Genomic DNA, 25,137 nt, shown 5'->3' on the forward strand with positions numbered 1-25,137 from the left:
ATACATGTTCTATTTTATCCATAATATTTGTCCTTCGTTCGATAAATTAAAAGCTGTCAAATAAACGACGTAATTTAATATATAGATGGGAAATAAAATGCATAGCAAAAGATAGATGAAATTAGTCTACAAAACTTGAAACCAATAAACAGAGTTTCCAAGAACTCAACAATACTCGTTTTAATAAAATCTAAACTATTTCCCTTTCGCGTCGCCTTTCTTGAGATTTCCCTTTTTAAGAGACTCTTTCTCAGGTTACAATTTGTAATATGAAATTAGCTACAAAACTTGAACCTAGTAAATAGAGCTTCCGATAACTATGCAAAACTTGTTTTAATAAAATCTAAATTATTTTCCTTTCCCTTTTCCTTTCTTGAAATCTCCCTTTTTCTTGAAATTTCCCTTTTTAAAAGACTTTTTCTCAGGTTTCAATTTGTCAGCTGGTGAAGCCTTCCCCTTCTCGCTCCTTCGTTTCTTCTCTTTCTTCACATTGTGTACTGTGACGGCCTAGAATTCAGAGAGCACATTTTTGACAAAATAAAAAAGTTAATAAAACTGGGCAAATATCAAATCCATGTCACTAAATGACTTTACTGTACCTTTTCAACATTTAGTATGTTATGAGAATTCTTGGAGATGATTTTGTTCAATATTTTTTCAGTTTGCTCCCTCTCTAGTGATCCTATCCCGGTTCCTTCCACCACTGGCAGGAACTAGATGAAAACAAAACAATGGAAGTTAATAGGTCAATTTAGTTAAAAATGGGTGCTTTTCCATATAACAATTTACATGGCTAAGAGAAACAGTTATCTACGAGTTTACAGTGCACAACCTTTCGATATTTTCCTTCATGTTTTGCAGGCTTTTCACCCCGCAATTTCTTGTCAAATTTCCCACCACTGGCTGTTGCAGTTGCTGCAATTCCTGCAACATTACCTAGTTCATCCTTTGTAACTTTCTTGGGCGCTGCCTGAGTTCCTGTTATAGGCAAAGCTGTAGCTGCCAACTGAACATGGCTGCATAATAATTTGTTCAGACTTCATTACAATAAAGAACATATGATGAGTAGCAAGGAGAAAAATAATATAGAGATATATTAAAGAAAAAAAGAAACACAAGGTCAAAACTATACAACAATCTAGCCAAAAGATGGCACACTTTGGAGGAACAACAATAGCCTCTAGATTACTCAATTGCTTCCAAATGAAGTCAGACGTTAAATGAAGTTGAGATGCCACAAATAGCAAAGGTAAGGTTTTCCATCTAGAATATCATATACCCACAACAGTAAAAGTAATTCCGGCATTGGAGCATGTAAGGCCGTCATCTCCAACCCAGTATCAATTCCTATGATTCCTAAATAGGATCCACTTCTACATATTAACCACTTTTTTTTTTATTTTAGCACCCACATTCTCTAATCCAGTACCTCTGAAAAAAAATTTAAATAGATCCCACCAATAATCTCATTTTACCAATAGAAATATCCAAACATGGTCCCAACAGTACAAATTTAAATTTAAATTTCACACTTTCTAAACTAAAAACATGGTCCCACTTGAAAAATTAAGTACAACGTAGGTGTTTATTAGGTAATGGTACTCATAAGGGAAAAGGAGTTAAGCACCTCCCAATGTAGATGATGCCCTAACAAATAAAAGAAAAATATCACTAACTGAAACTGCATATATCATTTGGATTATGCAAAGTTTAGCATAAGAAACCTCAGTAAAGATTTCCTGAATAAGAAAAGAAAATAGGCAATGGCCCAACTGTCCAAGGTGAGATACAATTGACTCAAATGGCCAAAATAAAACGCAAAGGTCCATGATCCATGAAATAAATTGTGCACACAACTATAAGTCAATTATATATACTATAATGAACATTAACAAATAGAATTCCCTGCTACCAAATCTTCAAGGGAAACTGGAAAACATTATGTTACAAACCTTGGTAAAGCACCAAATTTAGCAGCTTCTTTCAAGTTCTGTAGTCGATTTTTATCTTGCTTTTCAATTCTTTTCTTCTTATTTTCTTTTCTTTTTGCAAAAGGATCCTCTGCTGGATCTACAAAATGTTACAATACCATTATTAATATGCCATACATATAGTTTTGATCAGTGTACTAAAAACAAACCCAAAAAAATGTTAATTACAAGTTTATATTCATGAAAAGATAATAATGTTGAAGTCAAAAGAATAACAACATTAAACATAAATGGTCTAAACGAACATCTATATGGTTTGGAAAATAGACATATAAACACAATCTAACTTCCACATTATCACATACAAGAATTTCCATAACCAAAAATAACAATGTACCGAAAAATGGTAGGAAAGTAAAATCCTCAAGATTTGAAATATTGACTGAAGGGTATTCCATTAAACAGATTCCTTGTTTAATGCTCTGGTAACCCACAATGCCAGCCATATGTTTTGACTAAGCATTGAGCATGCGCTGATATAGCTCTGATTCATAATTTTTCTCATTAGAACTGTTTTGAGTACACAGACCTAATACAGGTCTGCCATGAACCATCCTATGTTAAAATTTTATGATATGCTGAACATATTGCAGTGGTTCTGTTGGTACCCGAAAGTGACAACTTAAAGTAGAGTGTCTGCAGTCTACACCAAATTCGTAACCATTAAGAGAACCATGGTAGCAGTTCATGAGGAAGAGGATGTTCGATCATTTACCATCAGTTTCTTTTGCCTCGATGATAGGTACAGCATCTTCATCATTTGCACGATCATACCCATATCTCCGTTTCCAGGTTCCAGATTGTTCATCATACACAATCTTGTCTTTCTTCCGATTCTGTATGCCTGTGAAAATAACACAAAAATAAAAATACATCAGTTCAACTAATAAAATAAGGGAGCACTAAGCCCAACACAGAATGCATAAACAGCATAAGATTATTTAGGAGTCACATGTGCAGCATGAAAAGACAAACCTTTCTTTTTGGCAAAAACTTCCCATTTAGTAGGAGGCTTAGGTTTTGGCAGCTGAAAGCATCACAAAAATTGATGAGCAAGTGATTTAACTGATTAGACATGAAACAAAAAAATACTAGAAGCAAAGAACCAACGATAGAATCATAGAACCAATACAGTTGCATAGCTAACTGCAATGCAGACACATACAATAGAAACAAGGATCACGAATACAAGCATTAAAGTGAAAAGTCACAGTTAATAGATTACACAAGCTTTGAATTTAAAGAAGAATAAAGATTGGAGTGTGGAATTACATGTTTTTCTCTTGGCAATTTAGTTAGTGGCGCAGGCAAGTTGACCAGGGGGCCATCTACATCTTCGGTTGATGGTAGGGTGAAGAGAGCATCTGCGATTGCTTGAACCAAGTGGGTGCCTTTCAGCAAACACTGCTTGACGATTTCCTCCCTGTGTTCAATTAAAGTAAGCAAGGACAGTGTCAAAAACGAAAAAACCCTAAAGAAGAGGAAGAAGACGGTACCTGTGTACCTGGAAAGAGGTGGTTGAGAGGGGAAGGTGTGATTGGAGTCCAAAGCCATGAGGTTGCCGAGGTCCACATCGAACTTCTGCTGTTTCTCACCCTCAATCTCCATCTCCGTCATTTTCACCTTCAACAAATGACACCAATATCAAACCTCTGCGGCGTCGAAGGTGCGTAACGGCTTAAGGGTTTGTTTGTGTTGTGTTCTGAAGTGTTGCAGCGCGAGAATGAAGAAGGAGTGAAACCAAGGGCCACGACAAAGGCCCAATATAAAAGGAAGAATAGAAAGAGATAATAAACCTTCGCAGTTTTCAACCAGGCTTATTTATTATATAAGTAGGTTATTACTTCCTTCACCCCACAATTACTAACAGCACTACTACAATAATAAAAAAAATTAAAATATAAGTTTTTTTTTTACATATTTCATGTGAGATTCTAGAAAATTCATTTCAAAAAACATTATATGTGTTTTGAAAAAATTATTCTGAAAATTCTATTCCCAAAAACATTTTTTGTTTTCTGAAAATTTTATTTTAAAAAATTCATACTAAAAGTTTAATTCCAAAAATTAGAATATATATATATATATATTTGAAAATCACTTTTATAAAACGTAAAATCATTTTAAAAATTTAGGGGATATTCGAAAAAAGTGTGGGATGCAGGAAGTTAAAGCCCATTGGGAAAGCAAAATCATTTTCTATTAAACGCTAAAATTTATTATTTATCTCCCAACAATCATTATTAAATTAAAACAAAATAGGGTTAACACAATCTTCTCAACCAATTTCTTCTTGCAAAATTTTGAGTAAAATAAAATGGTAATTACGTTGAATAAAAAAAATCAAATTCAAATAAAAGAATATTAATCTATTTAATCATATGATTGAGGTATCGTTCATGGATATCCTATAGTTGGATTTAGCAACCGAATGCAAGCATGAGGTTACTTTATGTAATCTATTCAAGATTCAGCAAACAACATAGAAGTCCCAAACTGATCAACATATTCGATAGGTTAAGATCTCAATCTATAGAAATCATTCTTGTGCACTGAGTTTGAACATTCTTGTCCTTTTCATCTCAGTAATCTTCCCACCCAATCATTACAGATTTCAATATTTTCTTTTCTCTGAGTATTGCCTCTGCGCGATTTCAAATTAGGTTGAACCTTCAAATATAAACCAACAACCGCCACATTAATGCACTGAGATAAGAACAAAGTAATGGATTGTTACTAAGATAGCTGTTTAACAAATTTTAAATATCGATTCCTCATACAGTTTCACACGTTTTCATAAAAAAATTGTGACTGACTAATTCGCAAACACATTGTAAGTTTAAAACATAAAGCCCAGAATTATCTTACAGCTGAACTATAGAGACAGAAAAACAACCAGACCTGCATCACTGCTAATGAAAATAAACTGAAGTTTCTTATGAGGTCTGTCATTCTATTTCTTGATCTTAAGTTGAATACTTTTTCACTCAAAAATAATGTTTTCAACTATCAAATATACAGAGATATTGCAGATTGGAATTTTAAATACAAGGAATTAATCTAGATTTTGATGGACTTATCACAGTAGATCTACTCCACTTGCTGACATACTCTACCTCTAAAGTTCCTCCCAAACAATCAAAATTGCAACTACACTATGCAAAATCTGAATATCCTGTCAAATCTTATTCCTCTCTCTTTACACGCTCTCTAATCACAAGTATTCGACCACAAAGCACCTGCAAGAAAGACCAGACCAGGTATCAGACACTACTAGCTCATGAAGAAAAAGCACAACAATGAAAAGTAGCAGAGGTAGAATACATATGTATATATATATATATATATATATATATATATATATATATATATATATATATATATATATATATATATATATATATATATATACCGTTCCATTGAGAGATAGTGCAGCATTCCGTTCTCTCTCTGAAAGATAGGAGACAAACGCATAGACCCTTTGTTTCCCTTGTCTCGTATCTTGCAACACCCTTACACTAGTCACGTTACCAAATCTACCAAAAAGCTGCCTCAGGTCTTCAGGCATGGTAAACTTGGAAAGATTCCCAACATACAACTTATGAGGACCTTCATAGTATATAGTTCTCATGGGTAACGAATTCATTGTATCAAGATTCCTCCTCTTGGGATTCATCTCAGCTGAAAATCTAACCAGCACTTCGCGCCCACCAACATCCTTCAGTTGTGAAAAAGGAACCAAAAACACATTTTCAGATCAAACAAACAGCCAGAACACATTAACGAAATAGATACGTTGAGCGAGTTTCACACTCACGAACCGATGCATCCAATGCCTCGATTGCCCTTTTTGCTGAGTCAATAGATGCCATTGTGACATAAGCACTCCCTCTACTCTCACCAGTCTCACTGCGGGAAACCTGCAAGTGCAGTCACCCATCAACACAGTACCTTGTCATCATTTCCACCATTGCTGATTCAGATCATAACGATGAAAAGTGAAAACATATCTGCAGCTGAACTAGCTAGTTAATAATGAAAATGAAGATAATAACTAGAGCTAAGAAGATTACAACCTCTGATTTTTAAAAAAAAAATGAATAATTTAGTGAGAAGAGAAGAAGGAACAAGTGAAAGAAGCCATAAAAAACCTGAGCAGAGAGTACGGTTCCATGAGGGTTGAACAAATGAAGTAGATGCTGTACGTCACAGCTTCTTGGAAGGTTGCAGATGTAGACTTCGGTTGGTCTTGGTTGCCTGAACGTTTCTTTCTCCGCGTTTTCTCCTCCGTGAACGACCCTTGCTTTATCCACCGTGGCCGCCGAGGCGGTGAAGGAGAAAGTCGGAGCCTTGGAAAAGGAAACGAATAGTTTGTGAGAAGATCTGAATTGGGTATGAAGATTGTGGTTGAATAAAGATATGGGTAAGGAGGAAGATGTTAAAGAGAGCAAGAAAGTGGCATTAGGTGCCATGTTGAGCCTCTCTCTGTGCTCTGCTCTGAGTTGAGGAGAAATGTGCTGTGTTTTTTTTAAGTCACACCCAATCCATTTAACCCCCAAATACACTTGTTTTTTTTTTCTAAAACATTACTTTTATTAAAATATCATTGAAAAAACTAATAATAATTAAAGAATATTTTAAAAATGATGAATTTTAAAGGGAAAATTTTATAAAATAAATATTTTTACAACAAGCATAAAGTTAAATATTTCATGAGAAAATAAGTTCTTACATAAAACATGGGTTCCATAATTAAGAAAAGAGTGTAATAATAATTAAGAGTTAGATAATAAACTCTGTGTGTTGTTGTAGTTATACTTCGGATCTGATCTGAAGGGGAATGTGACTGTAGGTTGGGCAATTGATGGTGTGAGAAAGATGGGGACTACGCCTGAGGTCAACGGGAATAATGTAGCGGACGAAGAAACCCTCGGTGGCTCAATTCATTTCGGCACGGCGGAGGCCGTCGAATACGTCCGTGCACTCACCGACGTCGGAGCCATGACGCGCCTCCTCCATGAGTGCATCGCTCACCAGAGAGCCGTCGATGTCGAACTCGACGAGCTTCTCTCGCAGCGCACTGACCTCGACCGTCACCTCCTCCAGCTCCAGCGCTCCTCCGATATCCTTGACATCGTCAACTCCGACGCCGACTACATGCTCTCTAACGTGGCTTCCACCTCTGACCTCGCTGACCAGGTCAGCCTCAAGGTCCGCGAGCTTGACCTGGCGCAGTCGCGCGTCCGCAACACGCTCCTCCGCATCGACGCCATTGTGGAGCGCGCCAACTCCCTCGAAGGCGTCCACCGTGCCCTCGAGGCAGAGGACTATGAGTCCGCCGCGCGCTACGTCCAGACCTTCCTCCAAATTGACGCGCAGTACAAGGATTCCGGCTCCGATCAGCTTCAGAGGGATCGCTTGTTAGCAGCGAAGAAGCAGTTGGAGGGAATTGTAAGGAAGAAGCTCTCTGCCGCAGTGGATGAGCGCGACCACCCTGCCATTCTCAGGTTCAGTCACGGATCTACAAATTTTAAGTTGCGGGAACAATAGTATTTTAGATTCTGTTTTTCTACTATATCTTAAATTATGGGAGTAATGCATATACATATATATTACAGATAAAAGCAAACTGTATATGCATAAATTTTTGGCTGGAATGCATATACATATATAAAAAAAAAATTCTACTATATCTTAAATTATAGGAGTAATGCATATACATATATATTACAGATAAGAGCAAACTGTATATGCATAAATTTTTTACTGGAATCCTGTCATCCAATTCCAAATTGTTATATTTGATGAGTTTGTCCAAGTTCACATTTGTTAATGTAATACTGACTCATACCATGACTTTTCTGTTGGGATAATAATGTGTACATTTAGTTTTTGCAATGAGTGCATAGAAATTGAACTTGATATTATGTTAAAGTTAAGAAAAAAACTTGTGCCACAATGCCTGAACCTTGACCCATCATTGCTCAGGTTCATTCGGCTCTTCACCCCGCTGGGTGTAGAGGAGGAGGGGTTGCAGTTGTATGTTGGGTACTTGAAGAAAGTGATTGCAATGAGGTCAAGAATGGAGTTTGATCAGTTGGTGGAGACAATGGATCAGCGTAATGTCAATTTTGTTGGTTGTCTGACCAATTTGTTTAAGGACATTGTGATGGCGGTTGAGGAGAATAGCGAGATCTTGAGTGGTCTTTGTGGGGAGGATGGTATTGTGTATGCCATCTGTGAGCTTCAGGAGGAGTGTGATTCTCGCAGTTCTGTGATTTTGAACAAGTATATGGAGTATAGGAAGTTGGCTAAGTTGTCCTCTGAGATAAATGCGCACAACACCAATTTACTTGCTGTTGGAGGAGGTCCCGAGGGTCCTGACCCACGAGAGGTCGAGTTATATTTGGAAGAGATTCTCTCCCTTATGCAACTTGGTGAGGATTACACCGAATTCATGATTTCAAAGATCAAAGGGCTTACTTCTGTTGACCCTGAGTTGCTTCCTCGTGCCACCAGAGCTTTCCGTAGTGGCAGTTTCAGTAAGGTTGCACAAGATTTAACCGGATTTTATGTGATTTTGGAGGGATATTTCATGTTGGAGAACGTCAGAAAAGCAATAAGGATCGATGAACACGAGCCTGACAGCCTTACCACTTCTATGGTGGATGATGTATTTTATGTATTGCAGAGTTGCCTGCGGAGGGCAATATCCACTTCCAATATCAGTTCTGTTGTTGCCGTTTTGAGTGGTGCCAGCAGTTTACTCAGTAATGAATATAGTGAAGCCTTGCAGCAAAAACTAAGAGAGCCAAACCTTGGTGCAAAGTTGTTCTTTGGTGGTGTCGGTGTCCAAAAGACAGGGACAGAAATTGCAACAGCTTTGAATAATATGGATGTTAGCAGTGAGTATGTTCTGAAGCTAAAACATGAAATTGAAGAACAGTGTGCTGAGGTGAGTGTTGTATATATTTAGTACCTTATAATTGTATATCACTGATGAAATTCATTAAATTTTGAATTATCAGCTGTTAGTATAGTTGGCACACCCTTGCCTTATGCATTATGTGCCTGAAGTCCCATTATAAGGTAATTTTAGGTTCCTAGGTTAGGGATTATTCACAAAATGTGTGCAGTTTGTGTCATTTAATTTGTGCAAGGTGTAGTTTTGAATTGCTGTAACATGATTTAAAGTTTTATGTGATATTTACAAATATTGGATAAAGTTATAAAGACAGCAGTATAGGATAAACCAGTTTCGAGATTGACATTTTTGCAACTTCAAAACCACAGATTGAGGATGTTCCTGTCGTTAGTGTTGAGGAATACACAGTCTAATTTGTAGTAATCCTCTCTGTAACATAAATATGGAGACAATTGATTAGAAGGATGCACTTGAAGCATGATTGAAAAATTCAGAAATTGTAGCAATGATTTCGCCCAATGAACTATGTACATCGGTTTCCCTTGAATGTTGTGATGAGTACATGGTCAAATTTATAGCAATCCTTCTGTTAACATTAATATTGAAATGATTGATTAGAAAAATGATTTATTTTTAAGAACTGTTTCTCAATTTATACAGCGCTATGTCAATTTGTCCTTTGCTGGTTTATAATTTATAGGTGATTCTTTATTTTATGTATTTTTGCTTTGCCTATATAATATACAAGTTTAAAGTTGCAGATTTAACGGACTGAATAACTTCATGCAGGTGTTTCCTGCACTAGCTGATCGAGAAAAGGTAAAATCTTGTTTGACTGAGTTGGCTGACAGCAGCAATGCTTTCAAGCAAGCTTTGACTGCTGGCATAGAACAACTTGTGTCAACCATTACACCTCGAATAAGACCAGTATTAGACAGCGTTGGAACAATTAGCTATGAGCTTTCGGAGGCTGAGTATGCAAATAATGAGGTGAATGATCCATGGGTTCAGAGACTTCTCCATGCTGTTGAGACGAATGTGGCATGGCTGCAGCCACTGATGACAGCGAACAATTATGACACGTTTGTTCATTTGATTATTGACTTCGTTGTGAAAAGGCTAGAAGTTATTATGATGCAAAAAAGATTTAGTCAGCTAGGTGGTCTTCAACTTGACCGAGATGCTAGAGCTTTGGTGAGTCATTTCAGTGTCATGACATCGAGAACTGTTAGGGACAAGTTTGCACGTCTTACTCAAATGGCAACAATTCTAAATTTTGAGAAGGTTTCTGAGATTCTAGATTTCTGGGGTGAGAACTCTGGACCTATGACCTGGAGATTAACTCCAGCAGAAGTTAGGCGTGTATTGGGTCTGCGGGTTGATTTTAAACCAGAAGCAATAGCTGCTGTGAAGTTGTAGTATCGGTTTATACGGTCTCTTCACATTCTTTTCTCTTTTTTCTACTTTAATTTTTCATCTGATAAGTATTACAGCTTCATTCTTGCTACTTTTGGTTTTTTGGTGTTTGGTGAGTTAACTTACAGTTTCATTATACGACTCACATTGTTAGCTTCAAAGGCAAAAGAATAAGCACCGAGTATTCTGATTTGCCGCTCGAGAGACCAAGATATTACTTGTATAGTGTAAAATGGTCTCTGTTCTTGAATATCCACTTTCCAATTTTGAATTTTTGTATATTTTTTTTGTAAATCAATGTGAGACATAGTTCATGCGTGTTTAGTAAATTTCGTTCATTAAATATTTCACTTCCTGACAACTTTTTCTTGCGTTTCGTTGCCGAATATACGAATGTTGCATTTATTTGAATAACTAATTGTTATTTAAACAATGATGCTGGCAAAGTCCAAAGTATCACTTTACGCACTTCTGTAATCACATCAGATATGTTACCTGTTAGAAACCTGTGTAGATATCAAAAATTAACACTCTAGTTTGGAATGTCATTACTTGTAAATCTGTATTTTTTATTTTTTATTTTAATTTATGATTCAAGTCTCCAATAAGGATAGTTTTCTAGCTTCTCCTTTTTTTTTCCTGTTATATGAGTTATTTAATAATACCATGGTTAAATAATTAACTTCAATGATATCCCATGATGCCAAAGATACCCTTAATCACCTAATTAAGTCCACTACAAAACGAAGTCCACAAGATAAACTCCTTCAATAATTGTCATAGAATCAAAATTAAGTTTATATTTGAAGAAATTGCTCTAGTTAAAAGTTAAAATCATAAATACAAATTGAAAATTTTTCAAGATTAAGATCTTAGTTAAGTTTAAAGGATATACAATTATAACTATTTTAGTAAATTAAAATTGTATTGAACCATATTACTTATTTAAGTAATTTCAAGTCAAAATTTAAAATACTTGACTACTGTGCAAAAATATCTTAAACAAATTCAATCCAATATTCAACATTAGAGTAAAATACATTATATCAACCATTAACCAAATTTGCTTTGTCTCAATCATATGAAACTGAGTTCAGGATAAATCATGACTATACCATGAGGAGGACACCGCGTGGATATGGAATTCATGTTCCACTAGAAGATACTCATTGAAAAAATTATAGGAATCCACTAGAGGAGTAGATGGCTGGTATAATTGCAATAACTGACAAATAAAAGAAATGACTGGAAATTGTCATTGTTGACACTAGTTCTGAGAATACTAACAAATATAAGGAAATGAAAAAATAAAACTTCAACCTAAAGAACAAATCCTCTTTATATTTTATGAAGGGCATTTTGACCGTAATGTTTGATTTCTAGAAAGTATAAGAATAAGAACATGAATCTAAAACTGAAAACTCCAAGCAGATACATGTCAAACTTAAAAACATTAGACATGAGCAGTGCCTTCTGTGAATTTTGGGTCCTCGCATCTGTACTTGCCATCAGGTCCAATTCCAAAACCTTTGGGATCAGCAAAGACATTCTCCAGAAGCTGGCTGCGTGGTGGATGAGGGCTCTCATCTGCAAAAACAACTGCCTCCTCAACAACCTCTTCAATCTTCTTCTCTATGGCCTTCAACTCTTGTTCACTGGCTAATTTGTTCTTGAACAAGTATTTCTTCAACGCAGAGATGGGATCCCTATCAGCATAATGTGCCTTCTCAGCTGCCAAAGCACATACAGATGAATGGTGAACAATTATGATGAACTTGGCAAACACAACACAAATAGAAGACAACGAAAACTACGGAGAGATGTGCTCATTTTGATCATGGCATGAATATTATTGCCACAAGAATAAAAACAACAACAAAACCTTACCCCACTAGTTAGGTTGGTTACATGGATCACGTGACACTATTGTTGTAAGAATAACAACTAAATATGCATAGAAAACAAAGACTAAACCAAGACCAGAAGATTTAGTAGGACATTTCAAAAAGAAAAAAACATGCTACTTTAATCAGCTAACATAGTAATTAAGAGCAACTATTACCACAGGGTAATCTGAATTATGTCAACACAATTAAATGAACTCATTATTTAACACATTGACAAGAAAAAATACCTTCCTAAAACATTACCAAACTATCGGAAAAGCATCCACAACTTCAGTTTATAAAAATTGTTTATAAATATTAATCAAACTACATTTCCATAATTCAACAGGAATGTAGATCAAGCACCATGATGTTTTGCATTTGCCATCAAAATGATAAGAGAAGTTACTTTTCGAAAAGACAAATCAATAAAGTGTAGTATAAGTACAGCTAAAGGATGAATATGTCTCATAGTGAACCAACTCTCAGCCAGTTTTCTTCCTGCATTATTCCAAATCTGAGGATAATAGCTTGAGCATAAGAAATTTGTAGTTTAGGCAAGAGGAATCTACAATTACTAGTCAAAACATGGTGTCGCTATTATATTGGCATGATTGTTAAGATTCTAATGTAGTTATACATATTTAAAATTCAATCTAGCAAGTGTTGCATCTTTACACAATTAACATGTTTAGAGTGCACGACTAAAAGTTCAATTTCTTTAACATAGAAGGTTGTCAGTGATCCAAATCCATTATCAATTGCATGCCCAACATCTAACACAAGAGAAAAGTGCTCCTAAAACTAAACTACATAGATAATGCACAGAAACCATACAGCAGAATAAATGTACAAGTATTATATACAATACCATTGAAGATACCAACAAAAGTGCAAGGGAAATGCAACATAATTTACTAAAAAATTAACAGCATATTTGAAGTACATTCTAAGAGAAGAAAGCATAACATAAACCTCACCAGGGTCACGAAGCTCATCCGGATCGGCCAATGAATGTCCTCTAAATCTATAGGTCTCACATTCTACTAAAGTTGGTCCCTCTCCTCGTCTGGCTCTTCCAATAGCTTCCTTTGCCACCTCCCTGACCTTCAAAACGTCCATCCCATCAACATGAACCCCAGGCATTCCAAATGCCGGCCCTTTCTTCCATATTTGAGGATCTGAAGTTGACCTGAGATGTGACATCCCAATAGCCCACAGATTATTTTCCACCACAAACACAATAGGCAATTTCCATAAAGCTGCCATGTTTAAGCATTCGTAGAACTGTCCATTGTTACATGTTCCATCTCCAAAAAATGCCAATGTCACGTGATCACAATCAGCCTCTTTCAAAACCTCCCTTCTATACTTGCTGGAAAATGCTGCCCCAGTGGCAATAGGGATTCCTTCAGCAATGAAAGCAAACCCACCAATCACATTATGTTCCTTTGAGAACATATGCATAGATCCACCTTGACCTCGGGAGCATCCCGTGGCCTTCCCAAAGAGCTCACTCATTACAGCACGCGCCGGGACCCCCTTACTCAATGAATGAACATGGTCCCTGTACGTACTCACCACCGAGTCTTCTTTCTTGAGAAGCTTGATGAAGCCAGTTGACACAGCTTCTTGGCCATTGTACAAGTGAACAAAGCCAAACATTTTGCCTCTATAATACATCTGGGCACACATGTCTTCAAAGAACCTGCCTAATATCATGTCTTCGTAGAGCACCAAGCCCTCCTCTTTAGTAATAAGCTGCACACACAAATACAAACAAAAAACAATAATCTCAAACAGCCCTTTCCAAATAACAAAAACATATCTTCCAGGATTCAGAAGCTAGTAGGATATAGCTCGCATAAGAAGATCTCTTCTCTCCTTACAGTTAATACAAAACCTATGCCATCAAATTGTGAAATATCTACAACATTTGAAATAAAATATTGAACCATGAAACTTATAAAACAAGAGTTTAATCTCTACGTAGCATAAGTGTAACATTCTTTATACATGTCATCAAATCAAAATCTCATGCATAACTTTTAAGGTAAGTATTGTAACAATTTCTAATTGATGGACAGTGCAAAAACTCTCTATACGGTTCGTGGTTACACTATTTACAAAAACCAATCAGGTAGGTTGAATTAAGTGGAAAGATACCTTTTTTATTTAATTTTCAGAAACCCATTATGCAGGATGCTGAACAAATTAAAATCTCTTCTACCCAAAGGGGTGGATTATTGATATTTGATACGAAAAACAAAACGGTAAAAGAGTTACCAGATTTGTGGCTGATTTGGGATTCTTGCTCTTGACAGCATCGGAGACAGAGACAACAGTGGAATTAGAGCGAGCATTGAGCTTAACGGAGGTGATGAAACGAAGCTTCTGAGTGGATCCAAGGAAGGGAGTGAACGAGTGGAAAGACATGGGGCTGCCATTGGATCTGTGATGGAGAGGAAGAGGGTGCGCAAACTTGGGAGCGGAGAGAGACATTGTTAATATTATGGTATGGGGAGATGCGAATGAGAAAAAGAAAGAGGTTAATGTGTTTGAGGAAATGCAAAAGAGAGCAGAGAAAAAAGGACTGACACAGCAGAACACAAGAAAGACGAAGTCATCAAAATACACATTCACAACACATAACACATTCAATCACACATCACGGAGAGGGAAGCCACCTATACGCAACTAACTTTTCCTACTAATACTTACTCTTCTTTTCTCGTATCCAAATTAGGAAAATTTTACATCAATGCCTTTAAATTTTTCTACCCTTACGAGACACCTAATACAAAAATAATACTTTTAATTTGATAATGATTCTTCCTAAATTATTTTATATTTTAAAATAAAAATTATTATGAATGATGTTGAATAGATGCAAATTTGAATATGAAATGTTTGTCTATCTTCACATTATTGTTCAACTAATTCAAATGAAACATAATTTTTATCTCACTTTGCTCTTACAAAATCGCACCTAATAAACCATTCATTATCAACATTACGTGGATGGTTGAGACAAAATTTTTCACTTCAACACAACCAAAGGTTCAATTTTCACCTGAGTTTGTATATTTTCTCACCTAGGCTAATAAATCGTGATCATGATATCGTAATTAAAAGGTTTTTAAAATTCTATCTCATGTTAAACAATAATTCTATTTTCTTTGCTCTCTACATGTCAAAAAGGGTCCATAGCTCAGTGGTAGAGCATTTGACTGCAGATCAAGAGGTCACCGGTTCGAACCCGGTTGGGCCCTCTATTTTCTTTTTCTTGTTTTAAGTTTACATTTTTGTAATTAGAGTTGCTTTAAAAATGCCGTATTTTTTAAATAACCTCCGATGTTATATTCCAAGAAAAAAATTTTACAAGTGGTCTGAAACTAGTATATTAAAGATATTGTTATGAGTTTTCAATAACAACAGCTCAGCTTTTTATCTTTAAATATAACTTATTTTTTTATTATTTTCAAAATTCAGTATAATTTGTCAAAAGTGACTCATTTAGCAGAAAGATTGGAAGTGATAGCATAATTTTAGCATAGAATAAGTTTTCTGAAAAAGAAAATTCGAAGTGTAAATCATAGGTATTATCTATTTCTCAGAAAATTCGAAGTGTTACATATTATTAGTCACAGTATATATTTATGCGTATTTATTATATTTTTCTATATTATTTTTTGTTATAAATATATTATTATGTATGTTGTACATAAAGGAATATCTAATTTTTTATTATTTTTACATGATATCTAGAGATAGGTTTTCTGATAATTCCATATACAATATTTTTCGTCGTCGTCACAGTTGCTCTTGTTGTTTCCGCCGTCTCCGCCACCGGCACAAAATAAAACTTTAAACATCAAATTAGTTTCTTAATCATGTTTCCCTAATTTAAAAACATTATTGAAGTTGTATATATTGAACCTATTTAAAGCATTACTAAAAATATATGATCACTTAGCCATGACATGTCTGATTTTTAATTTCGACAGAGTTGTAATCTTTTGACAAAATAAGCATAGCACAAATATTTAGTAGTAAAACAATATGGGCGGAAGAAAATTTTGTAATTTAAAAATTGAACAAATATTAAATGTAATTTATTTATAGACATTTAAAGTATATTAAAAAAACAACTAAAGTTCAAAAGACACCGATCTAAGATTGTTTATACCAATTAACTTAGGTATAAATTTATTGACTTTAAAAAATTGTTTATCTCATCTTATTCTCTATAAATATTTATGATAGTGTTTATTGAAACAAAACCTAATCACACAAATATATATTATAAAATTTAAACTTATGAAACTTAAATAAAATTCAATTAAATTTTTCTTATTTTACATACAAGAAATTACCTATAAATGTCATTAATCTTTCATTCATAGATATACATACTGATATAAATTATAAATTATTAGACAAAATTAATGATAAGTCGAATGATCATAAGCCAAAATAAAGACATGCAAATGTCTAGTCATTTTTAAAATTAGTTATTAAGAAATTAAGAAATTAGTTTTAATAATAACTATTTTACATCCCCTTACTGTTCACTTGGGACAAAAAAATGTTGGGTCATGATTAAAATATCTAACCATTAAGTTATAAAAAAATTTGTGAGTGAAAATTATTTTGAACCTACATCACATTTAGTCACCATAAAAACCAACAAACCTTGATTTCTTTTTACATCAAGAAAAACAGCAAAAAAAAGCAGCAAGAAAACACTGCTATCGACTTAAAAATATTTAAAAATATTTTTCTCGCTTATAAATTACTCAAAGTTATTTTGAATTAAAAATATATACTGTAACATTGACAAATTTTAGACAAAAGTATACATAAGTACCATGAAACATTGAGTCTAAAAAATGTTTCAACAGATTGTTTTAAAATAATCGTTATAAGTTGAAAAAACAACTCAAATCAAATAATAGAATTACTTGTGTCCCATGGTTTGAATTACATTTATTGTTTTCTTTACCGAAAAAGAACCAACATTATACATTTAATATACCTTAATTCTAATAGGAAACTGGCTTTATTATTCCTAATTATCGTAAACAGAAAATTACGTAATTACAATTACCAGACATTTAATCATCAATAAACAATAAAGCCAGACAATTACCAGACTTACTTCCCCTCTAAACTTTGGTGCAAACATGAAAAGCCCAAAACCGGAATCTGACGCTAAACCCCTTGTAACATGCGATTAGGTAGTTTAATACAAAAATTATTCGTCCACAGATCTTCACTAAAACAGATTCAATACACAAATCATCTCAACGATTCAAATGAACATAGATAAAGATCGTTGGTTTAATATTGATCAAGCTGGGTGTTGTTTGAGAAATCAGAACTACATTTTAGTGCAACAAACTTGAACCAAAACAACATGCAAACAGATCCAATGTGGGAAGTATGGAGTCAGAGACAAAAACAAAGTGGAACAAGACAACAATAGAGGCAAATAAATGGGCAACACAACAATTCATGATAAACATTTCTCCGATAAGAATTCTCAAATGAACATAAACCCCGATTGCTAAGTTCACAGTACTACAAAATCAAGTCGTATACAAACATAAATAATTAGCACAAAAAAGAAAACCAAAAATATGTATAACATAACCTAACAGTTAAAGAACCACAAAAAATGACAAGATGATAGTGAAAAAGCCCCTAATCGAACAAGCCGAATCCCATATCATCATCACTCTCTTCTTCAGGTTCTTCCTACAAAATTGTAAAAGATACAAATTAGACGACCATACACAATTAGAAGATCACAAAAAAATTGCAGCATCAATAATTTCACAAGGGTTACCTTCTTTTTCTCCTCAGCGGCAGGGGCGGGGGCAGCGGCACCTCCACCTGCGGCAGCAACTGGGGCAGCTGCAACAGCAGCTGGTGCCCCACCACCGCCTGCAGCATTTGCAATCAAATCGCCAAGATTTTTCTTCTCGGCAAGTTTAGCAAACAAGGCAGGCCAGTAAGATTCGACTTTAACCTTCGCAGTTTTCAACAAAGTGGCAATATTGTCGGCCTATTTATGAATTAAGGAACAACACAACATATCCAAGCATATTCATTTGTGATTAAACACGAAATAGATTATGTACCCAATTATCCTAACGATCACCGTTATTAAATTAAAACAAAATAATGTTAACATAATCCTCTTAACTACTTTCCTCCTAAAAAAAACTTCTGTTCACGAGTGTCCAAGTACTTAAATTGATTCGATATCCAAGCCAAAAAAGAAAACGAAATTGCTGCAACATAACATAATCCATCGCCACTTTTATCCGTGTTTAAATTGTTTCTACACGAATTCCTACTTTAAAACACGGGTTAAATTAAACCTACATTACTCGTCAAGAGTAAGTTAACAGAATCATGATACGAACCCTAAACCTTCTTCCGAAAAATAACTTCTGTTTTTTTTTAATCCCAATTACTCAATCCATCAATAAAAAAAAGTGAAATAAGTAAAATAAATTGCTTACAACATTACTCACAACTCATCGGAACATAAAAGGATACAGTGACAGCGATTCCTTCATCGTGGAGGATGAGAGATGCGTACGAACAAGCAGTTTCCCCGACCGACATTTACACACTGCAACACAGACAATTGTACAAGAAAGCAAATCAAAACAACACAGTCACAAATAACAAATGCTAAACACTGAAACAGAATCGTCAAAAGTAAAACAGCAAAACTAGTACCTTCAAAGATAACAAATCAGAAACAAGAAATCTGCTTCTCTGCTGCAGCCGCTACTGAAATACGATTGCAGGGTTTCTAGGTTTAAAAGTTTATAAACCAGTTCATGGGCCTATTGACTTCTAGCCCATCTATTAATCACTGGCCCAATTTCATTTTCTTCGTTACGTTTCTGTATCTTCGTTTTTTTTAATCCTTTTTCTTTTCTGTTATGGTATTTGGTGCACCGTATGATGTCTAATCTAAGGATTATAATTTGTTGTAATCATATATACATCATCTCAAATTATAAATTAGATTTCACCGGCATATGTTACATAGTATTTTTGAATTAACAAACGTACGTAAAAATTTGTCACAACAGAGGAGGTCTTATCATTATTAATTTTACCTTAACATTATATAAAAAAAAAATCACTACTATATTGTTATAAATAAAATAATACAATAAGGTTATATTTTTTATCTATGCCTTATAAATTTTGTTTAGATAATCTGTGTTTATTAATATTGTTGGAAAAGATTAACCCATCATAATACAATATAGTATTCACACAATCTATATGTTCTAAATATACTCTTATTCCAAATTTAAAATCTGTATGCATTGTACGTGTTATTACTGCTGGGTAAATCATACAGTTTATTGTGCATGTGTTCACAAAAAAAACAAAGATAAAAGAGTGGATGAGGCATGCCCCTTTATCAGTCTTTCCATGAACCCATGATGGTGTCCATTGACAATCATCTACTAAACCTGGACGCTATGCCTCTTATTCTCCATCATATCCTCCACCTCCTTTTCAGACATTGTTCCCTCTTTAAACGTTTTAGTTTTCGGTTTTTCATTCAACTATAGTATTTTTTATACCATTTTTCTTTTATTATTATTTCACACTACTTTTCATAATTATTTATTTTTTCTTTTTTTTTTTAAATATAAAAAGTTAATTTTTATTAAGACTATTTTATTTTTATATAAATTATCAAATAGTGGTCAAGAACATTTTCTAATGATTAACTAAAATTACCATAATCATCCAATTTTACTTTGCTCATAATACAAACTAAGTGGGTCCGGCGCACTGAATTAAAACAAAGGAAGCATAGAAAGATACCCGGAAAGGTTCGCAAAGAAAGAAGAAAAGAATTGGATGCTTTATGTGTCGGGTAGTTAATAGTTATCTTCGCATAAAAACATAAACAAGAAAAACATAGTCAGTTAATCCATCAATGGGGAACTGTGCGTTCAGAGGAATCACCACAAGTGAAGGTGTTTCGGAAAAGGATAAGATGGTGAAGGTCGTCACCCCAAACGGAGGCATCATGGAGCTCTACACCCCCATAACCGCAGACTGCATAACCAACGAGTTTTCCGGCCACGGAATATTCCGAAGCCGCCGCGACTTGTTCTCGGAGCCGCTCCACCGCGACGAGGAGCTTCATGCGGGGGAGCTCTACTACCTTCTCCCTCTCGACCCTTCCTGCAGGTTGTCATCCACCAAAAACATTGCCAGACAACTATCGAACAGCGCCGCCGCCAGTGCCACCTTAACGCCGTACAGAATGTGTACCTACGATAACAACAACAACAGTAAGATGTGGTCGGAAACAGGTGAGGTGTTTTCGAGGAAAGGAGTGTGGAAGGTGAAATTGGCGATAAGCCCGGAACAGCTGGCGGAGATACTGTCGCAGGAGTCACAGACGGAGGCGTTCGTAGAGAGCTTGAGGACGGTGGCAAAGTGCGGCAATGGCGTGCTGTCGGCGCCGAATTCCGATCACTCAACCACCTGTGACTGAAAATCAAGGTTTGGAGATGCTTAAAAGTTTGCTCTTTTGTTGTTTAATTGATTTTCACAATCACAAGGTTAATCTTCGGTCTTTCACATATTTCTTTTTAATTGAGATCATGATTGCACACTATTATTCATATTAGTGAGTATGTAATATAAAGTTGAAGTTTAATGGCTACATATAGAATAATTTTAAAGATCATTCTTTTTAGCACTTTTAAAATAATTACTGTAAACCTTAAATCTATTACAGGCATATAATAATAATAATAATAAATAAATAAATAAATAAGAAAGATAACATTAGACTACCAATACACTGATTTTAGGCTTATCAACAAAAAAAAAATTATTATTATGTTATATACATGGAAAAGTCATACTTATTTAGAAAAAAGTTTTATATATATATATATATATATATATATATATATATATATATATATATATATATATGTGTGTGTGTTTAATTACTATTTTAGTTTGTATATTTTGAGCTTTGATTCGCTATAATTTTAATATTTGTTTTTGGTTCAATTAAGTTTGTTATGCGTTAAACTTATATGATTAAATCTCATAAATTGGACAAGTGTCACTCGAATCAAATACTTAATTGGTAATATAGTTCTTATATTTTTTTTTTATAAGTCAATTCATTTCTTATTATATGGAGACAATGCAATCCTATTTCGTGAGCGTCGTCATTTACAAATTTAGGAAACGAATCTTAAAGTTACAATTAAGTTCATGTGTCCATCTCCGATGAAATGTAGTCAACAAAAATGAAGATCTTAGATTTGTGATCCTAGACATCAAGGAGTCAAACTTCTCAAGGAGGCAATTTCTGGTGGATTGTGTAGCGAAAGAAGAAGGGATTAAAAGAAAAGAGTTTGAACCCGCATGTGATTATCTATGTTAACTCTGATTTTACGAAAGATTACATACTTGATTGAACCAAAAACAAATATTAGAACCAAAATCAATCAAAATTCAAACTATATAATCAAAATAGTAATTATATATATATATATATATATATATATATAAAATTTGTGTGTGGTTATTTTTATAAAATTTATCCAAAAAGTGTTATCAATTATTTATTTCTAATTTGAATTTATTGTGTGCAAAATATACTTAGTTTAAAACGTTAAATGGCATTTTTATTTCTAAATTTTATCATTTTAAATTAATTTTCATTTTAGATTTTAAGATAATATCTACCAATTTCTTAGAATCAATTTGAAATGTCATTTTTTTTTATTTTGAGATAGACAATATTAGTTTTTAGAATTGGTTAGTGGAGTAGTTAAACCCACAATCTCTCCAAGTCAATGTCTAAAGCCTTAGTAGAGGGAGTTAAACTTACAATCTTTTTCACCATCCCTTTCAACTGGTCTTTTAATTGTATATTTTATGATTCAACTAAATGTCTAATTTTTTTTTCTTAAATCTTCATAGTCACTTACTAGTACCAAAAAAATGGTTTAGCTTCACCTAATAACCTTTGATTTCAAGAAAAAAAATGGTGCATTTCAAAACACGATGACATTTTTCAAAGGCTTTACCCTAGTTTTCAAAGTATAACTGAAGCCTATAGTTGTGCAAGTAATTAAGAAAATGCCACTGCGTTTTCTACAAGCTTTACCTTAGATGTTAAAGTATAAGTTTCGGTTCTAGGTTAAACCGAATCTTATACCCTAACTACATGAATATAGTCTTCAGTTATTTGAAAAAACTGAAGCCTATACTCATGCAGTCAGGTATAGGTTTCAATTTAACCTTTACCCAAAACTATAGGATAAATTTGTGAAAGGTTATTGTTACATAGCAATGTTACATTCTTCTCCTCTCTATCATGTAATTTAGCTTTTTCCTCCATTATAGTATTTATAGAGGTTTGTTTTTTTCTACATTATCATTTATCTTCCTTCTCGTTTCTCATTTATCTATTCCTTTCATTATTGTTTTTCTCTTCCTTCTCCTAACACTTTTTTCTCTTATCGTTTTGGTGTCGTCGTTGTATTTTGATGGCCATTGTCATCTTTTTATGTTTGGGTGTTGCAACATTATAGGTTCGTGTTGGTCTTAATCTGTTGTATTTGGGATGCCATAATATTGTTGTTGTCTTGATAAATTGGTCTTGGTGTTTCTTGTTCTTATTCTCACTTTAATTTGTGCTCATGTTTGACCAAAACTTATTGTTTTTATTTTTTGTAATCGTTTAATGCTTTAGTTGTCTTATCAACCAACCGAAGTTTAAACTCTCATCTTTTTCTTTATTTTGTTTGGATATATGCAACCGAAGTTTAAACTCTCATCTTTTTCTTTATTTTGTTTGGATATATGTCAATTGTAAAACTGAAGTATAATGACAAAAAAAACTTGAAACCAAAACCCTTTACGGTGGCTCATTTAGCACCATTAATGAAAAGTAAAGGAATTTGTTTTAGTTTGAAATTTAAAAATTTAACTACAAATTAATATTTTAAGAAAAACGAAACCAAAATTAAATTTAAAAAATATATAATTATAACTATTTAAATAAAACATTTTTTTGAACTATATCAATTACTTATAAATTTAAAATATATTAGTTATTTTATTATACAAAGAATTTTCCAAGTAAATTTTAAAAAATTTTATTGGATAAAAAGGATTATGAAAAATTATTGAAAATACAACATTTATATTTTATAAGGATAAAAATATATAAAAAAAAATTCAAGAAAAAAATATCTTTTAATTTAATATTTTTAAACAGATCCATTTATTGCATTGAAAAACAAAATATCGTATTATAAGTCATACACCACCCACGAATTATTGTACAAATTGGGCAAAATATTTTGATTAAATACCAACTTTAATCCTTGAATTATTTAGTGATATAGTAGCCGGAATTTAGTGGCACAAAATCATACGAATGTTTATTATACATACTTATAAATGCATACGATTTGAGATAATTATATATCATTGTATAAAATACTTATATACATTTATATATTAATAGAAAAGTAAACATAATAAGTATTTATAATATTTGCCTTGCGATTGTTGTGAATATGGGCCGGGCCTCACTCTTCGCATTGTCCGCAATGACTATCGGACAGTTTCTTCATGCATTTTCATAATTTTCTTTTTTATTTTTATAATTTTATCTGCATTTAAATTTTTTTTACATTATATAATTTAAAATTAAAAAGTCAATTTTGGATTATACAATTTAATAGCTATTTTTTTCTTAAAAGGAAGTTTGGAATTGTATAATTAAAAAACTAAAAGTAATTTTCTGATTGTATAATCAAACATTTAAAAAAAAACAAATATGATTTAGAAATAATTTTTTACTTTTAAATTATATGAAAAAATAATTCTTAAATTATATAATATATAAAATATTAAATAAAATAAAAATAAGAAGAAAAACATGGAGTGTTCTTCCCCTCTCCGTTCTTCTGACATAACAGTAATTTAACCCCGCACCATTCTGTATCATTTTGTATAATTGAATATTTTACAACTATACAAGTGAAATTATGAATAAAGGACAAAAGATCGTCTTGATAAAGTAAAGGAATTTAGGTGGTCTTTATCCCTGATGTAAGAGTTTAGTTTAATATTTTTTGTTGAGCTTTTTGATTTCCATTCTGTTTATCTATTTTTTAATAGTAAATTTTATTTTAAAATAAAAAAATTGTTGTCACTCTGATAATTTAATTGTTGAAGTATAAATATATTTTTTTGAGATACATTGAAAATAATTTTTCTTTTATATACACAATTTTATAGAACATACCTTTAATGTTCTTTTAATGGAATATATTATAAAAGTCAAATGTTGTTAGTGAAAAATGTTATGGATAATGATTCAATGACTACTAAAATTTGATTACTATGTTACTCCCTGACGTGGAAAGTAATTTTTAATTTTTTTTTTACTTGCAAAAGAAAGTGTGTCACGTGAGGGAAAAAGAAGTTAATTAATGTTAACTTTTTCAAGTTGTGAAAGTGAATGGAAATGACCAAAATTGGTTTTGGAAAAAAATCATTCGCAGACCATTGAGAATGGTGTTGGAATCCTTCCAAACTTCATCGTGCCTACGAAATCCACTGAAACTCAAAGATTTCTTCAAAGTTTCGTTCTTTATTCCTGAAAGATCCAAACCCAGCAGTAGATCTCCCTCTTCAGCTCTAATTATGAGACGAAGAAGTGCAGATTTTCGAAGGCCAAGAAAAAGGAGGCTCTCAGATGTAGTATGATGGATATCGTGTTCCATTTTGATTCTTTTTTTCATTTATATTCTCGCCAAAGGCTCCACCAAAATTGACTCCACTCACTAAAATATACTTATAAGAGAAATTGTTG

General features: G+C 33.4%; 6 protein-coding genes and 1 non-coding gene across 7 annotated transcripts; 3 read left to right on the forward strand and 4 right to left on the reverse strand.

The window, feature by feature from the left end:
- Positions 1-61: 61 nt before the first annotated feature.
- Positions 62-3,733, reverse strand: LOC114164609 (ribosome biogenesis regulatory protein homolog). The gene is made up of 8 exons (XM_028049336.2): positions 3,496-3,733; positions 3,264-3,414; positions 2,967-3,018; positions 2,707-2,835; positions 1,953-2,070; positions 833-1,016; positions 600-713; positions 62-507 (listed from the first exon to the last, which is right to left on the reverse strand). Exons 1-8 carry the CDS (start codon positions 3,606-3,608, stop codon positions 349-351), a joined length of 1,020 nt encoding a protein of 339 aa, XP_027905137.1. The 5' UTR covers positions 3,609-3,733; the 3' UTR covers positions 62-348.
- A 1,174-nt stretch (positions 3,734-4,907) lies between these two features.
- LOC114164610 (28 kDa ribonucleoprotein, chloroplastic-like) lies at positions 4,908-6,529 on the reverse strand. Its single transcript, XM_028049338.2, has 4 exons — positions 6,143-6,529; positions 5,813-5,911; positions 5,404-5,709; positions 4,908-5,230 (listed from the first exon to the last, which is right to left on the reverse strand). The coding sequence occupies exons 1-4, from the start codon at positions 6,461-6,463 to the stop codon at positions 5,177-5,179; spliced, it is 780 nt and encodes a 259-aa protein (XP_027905139.2). The 5' UTR covers positions 6,464-6,529; the 3' UTR covers positions 4,908-5,176.
- Positions 6,530-6,745: 216 nt separating this feature from the next.
- On the forward strand, positions 6,746-10,661 carry LOC114164605 (conserved oligomeric Golgi complex subunit 4-like). The gene is made up of 3 exons (XM_028049333.2): positions 6,746-7,498; positions 7,980-8,946; positions 9,706-10,661. Exons 1-3 carry the CDS (start codon positions 6,870-6,872, stop codon positions 10,333-10,335), a joined length of 2,226 nt encoding a protein of 741 aa, XP_027905134.1. The 5' UTR covers positions 6,746-6,869; the 3' UTR covers positions 10,336-10,661.
- A 904-nt stretch (positions 10,662-11,565) lies between these two features.
- Positions 11,566-14,894, reverse strand: LOC114164321 (pyruvate dehydrogenase E1 component subunit alpha-3, chloroplastic-like). The gene is made up of 3 exons (XM_028048955.2): positions 14,505-14,894; positions 13,199-13,979; positions 11,566-12,063 (listed from the first exon to the last, which is right to left on the reverse strand). The coding sequence occupies exons 1-3, from the start codon at positions 14,718-14,720 to the stop codon at positions 11,786-11,788; spliced, it is 1,275 nt and encodes a 424-aa protein (XP_027904756.1). The 5' UTR covers positions 14,721-14,894; the 3' UTR covers positions 11,566-11,785.
- Positions 14,895-15,418: 524 nt separating this feature from the next.
- Positions 15,419-15,490, forward strand: TRNAC-GCA (transfer RNA cysteine (anticodon GCA)). Its single transcript has one exon. It is a non-coding gene; the product is annotated as a tRNA-Cys (tRNA).
- Positions 15,491-17,717: 2,227 nt separating this feature from the next.
- Positions 17,718-19,114, reverse strand: LOC114162213 (uncharacterized). The gene is made up of 4 exons (XM_028046029.2): positions 18,975-19,114; positions 18,789-18,864; positions 18,070-18,288; positions 17,718-17,978 (listed from the first exon to the last, which is right to left on the reverse strand). The coding sequence occupies exons 2-4, from the start codon at positions 18,855-18,857 to the stop codon at positions 17,925-17,927; spliced, it is 342 nt and encodes a 113-aa protein (XP_027901830.2). The 5' UTR covers positions 18,858-18,864; positions 18,975-19,114; the 3' UTR covers positions 17,718-17,924.
- Positions 19,115-20,150: 1,036 nt separating this feature from the next.
- LOC114164470 (uncharacterized) lies at positions 20,151-20,973 on the forward strand. Its single transcript, XM_085667221.1, has one exon. It carries the CDS (start codon positions 20,206-20,208, stop codon positions 20,770-20,772), a length of 567 nt encoding a protein of 188 aa, XP_085523347.1. The 5' UTR covers positions 20,151-20,205; the 3' UTR covers positions 20,773-20,973.
- Positions 20,974-25,137: the final 4,164 nt, after the last annotated feature.

The sequence above is a fragment of the Vigna unguiculata genome, chromosome 9 (assembly GCF_037176805.1).
Source record: "Vigna unguiculata cultivar grain cowpea cultivar isolate G323 ecotype 2 chromosome 9, ASM3717680v1, whole genome shotgun sequence".
Lineage (NCBI taxonomy): Eukaryota > Viridiplantae > Streptophyta > Magnoliopsida > Fabales > Fabaceae > Vigna > Vigna unguiculata.

Coding starts and splice junctions, on each gene's coding strand:
- LOC114164321 (XM_028048955.2), bottom strand. CDS start 14,720: ATGTCTCTCTCCGCTCCCAAGTTTGCGCACCCTCTTCCTCTCCATCAC. Junction 13,980..14,504: donor CCAAATCAGCCACAAATCTG/GTAACTCTTTTA, acceptor TTGTGTGTGCAG/CTTATTACTAAAGAGGAGGG. Junction 12,064..13,198: donor GGATGAGCTTCGTGACCCTG/GTGAGGTTTATG, acceptor GTGCTTTGGCAG/CTGAGAAGGCACATTATGCT.
- LOC114164610 (XM_028049338.2), bottom strand. CDS start 6,463: ATGGCACCTAATGCCACTTTCTTGCTCTCTTTAACATCTTCCTCCTTA. Junction 5,912..6,142: donor GAACCGTACTCTCTGCTCAG/GTTTTTTATGGC, acceptor CTGCACTTGCAG/GTTTCCCGCAGTGAGACTGG. Junction 5,710..5,812: donor TCGAGGCATTGGATGCATCG/GTTCGTGAGTGT, acceptor TCACAACTGAAG/GATGTTGGTGGGCGCGAAGT.
- LOC114164605 (XM_028049333.2), top strand. CDS start 6,870: ATGGGGACTACGCCTGAGGTCAACGGGAATAATGTAGCGGACGAAGAA. Junction 7,499..7,979: donor GACCACCCTGCCATTCTCAG/GTTCAGTCACGG, acceptor ATCATTGCTCAG/GTTCATTCGGCTCTTCACCC. Junction 8,947..9,705: donor TTGAAGAACAGTGTGCTGAG/GTGAGTGTTGTA, acceptor AACTTCATGCAG/GTGTTTCCTGCACTAGCTGA.
- LOC114164609 (XM_028049336.2), bottom strand. CDS start 3,608: ATGACGGAGATGGAGATTGAGGGTGAGAAACAGCAGAAGTTCGATGTG. Junction 3,019..3,263: donor AATTGCCAAGAGAAAAACAT/GTAATTCCACAC, acceptor TGATGCTTTCAG/CTGCCAAAACCTAAGCCTCC. Junction 508..599: donor ACATACTAAATGTTGAAAAG/GTACAGTAAAGT, acceptor TCTGAATTCTAG/GCCGTCACAGTACACAATGT.
- LOC114162213 (XM_028046029.2), bottom strand. CDS start 18,857: ATGTCGGTCGGGGAAACTGCTTGTTCGTACGCATCTCTCATCCTCCAC. Junction 18,289..18,788: donor ATGAAGGAATCGCTGTCACT/GTATCCTTTTAT, acceptor ATTCATAAATAG/GCCGACAATATTGCCACTTT. Junction 17,979..18,069: donor CCGCTGAGGAGAAAAAGAAG/GTAACCCTTGTG, acceptor ACAATTTTGTAG/GAAGAACCTGAAGAAGAGAG.
- LOC114164470 (XM_085667221.1), top strand. CDS start 20,206: ATGGGGAACTGTGCGTTCAGAGGAATCACCACAAGTGAAGGTGTTTCG.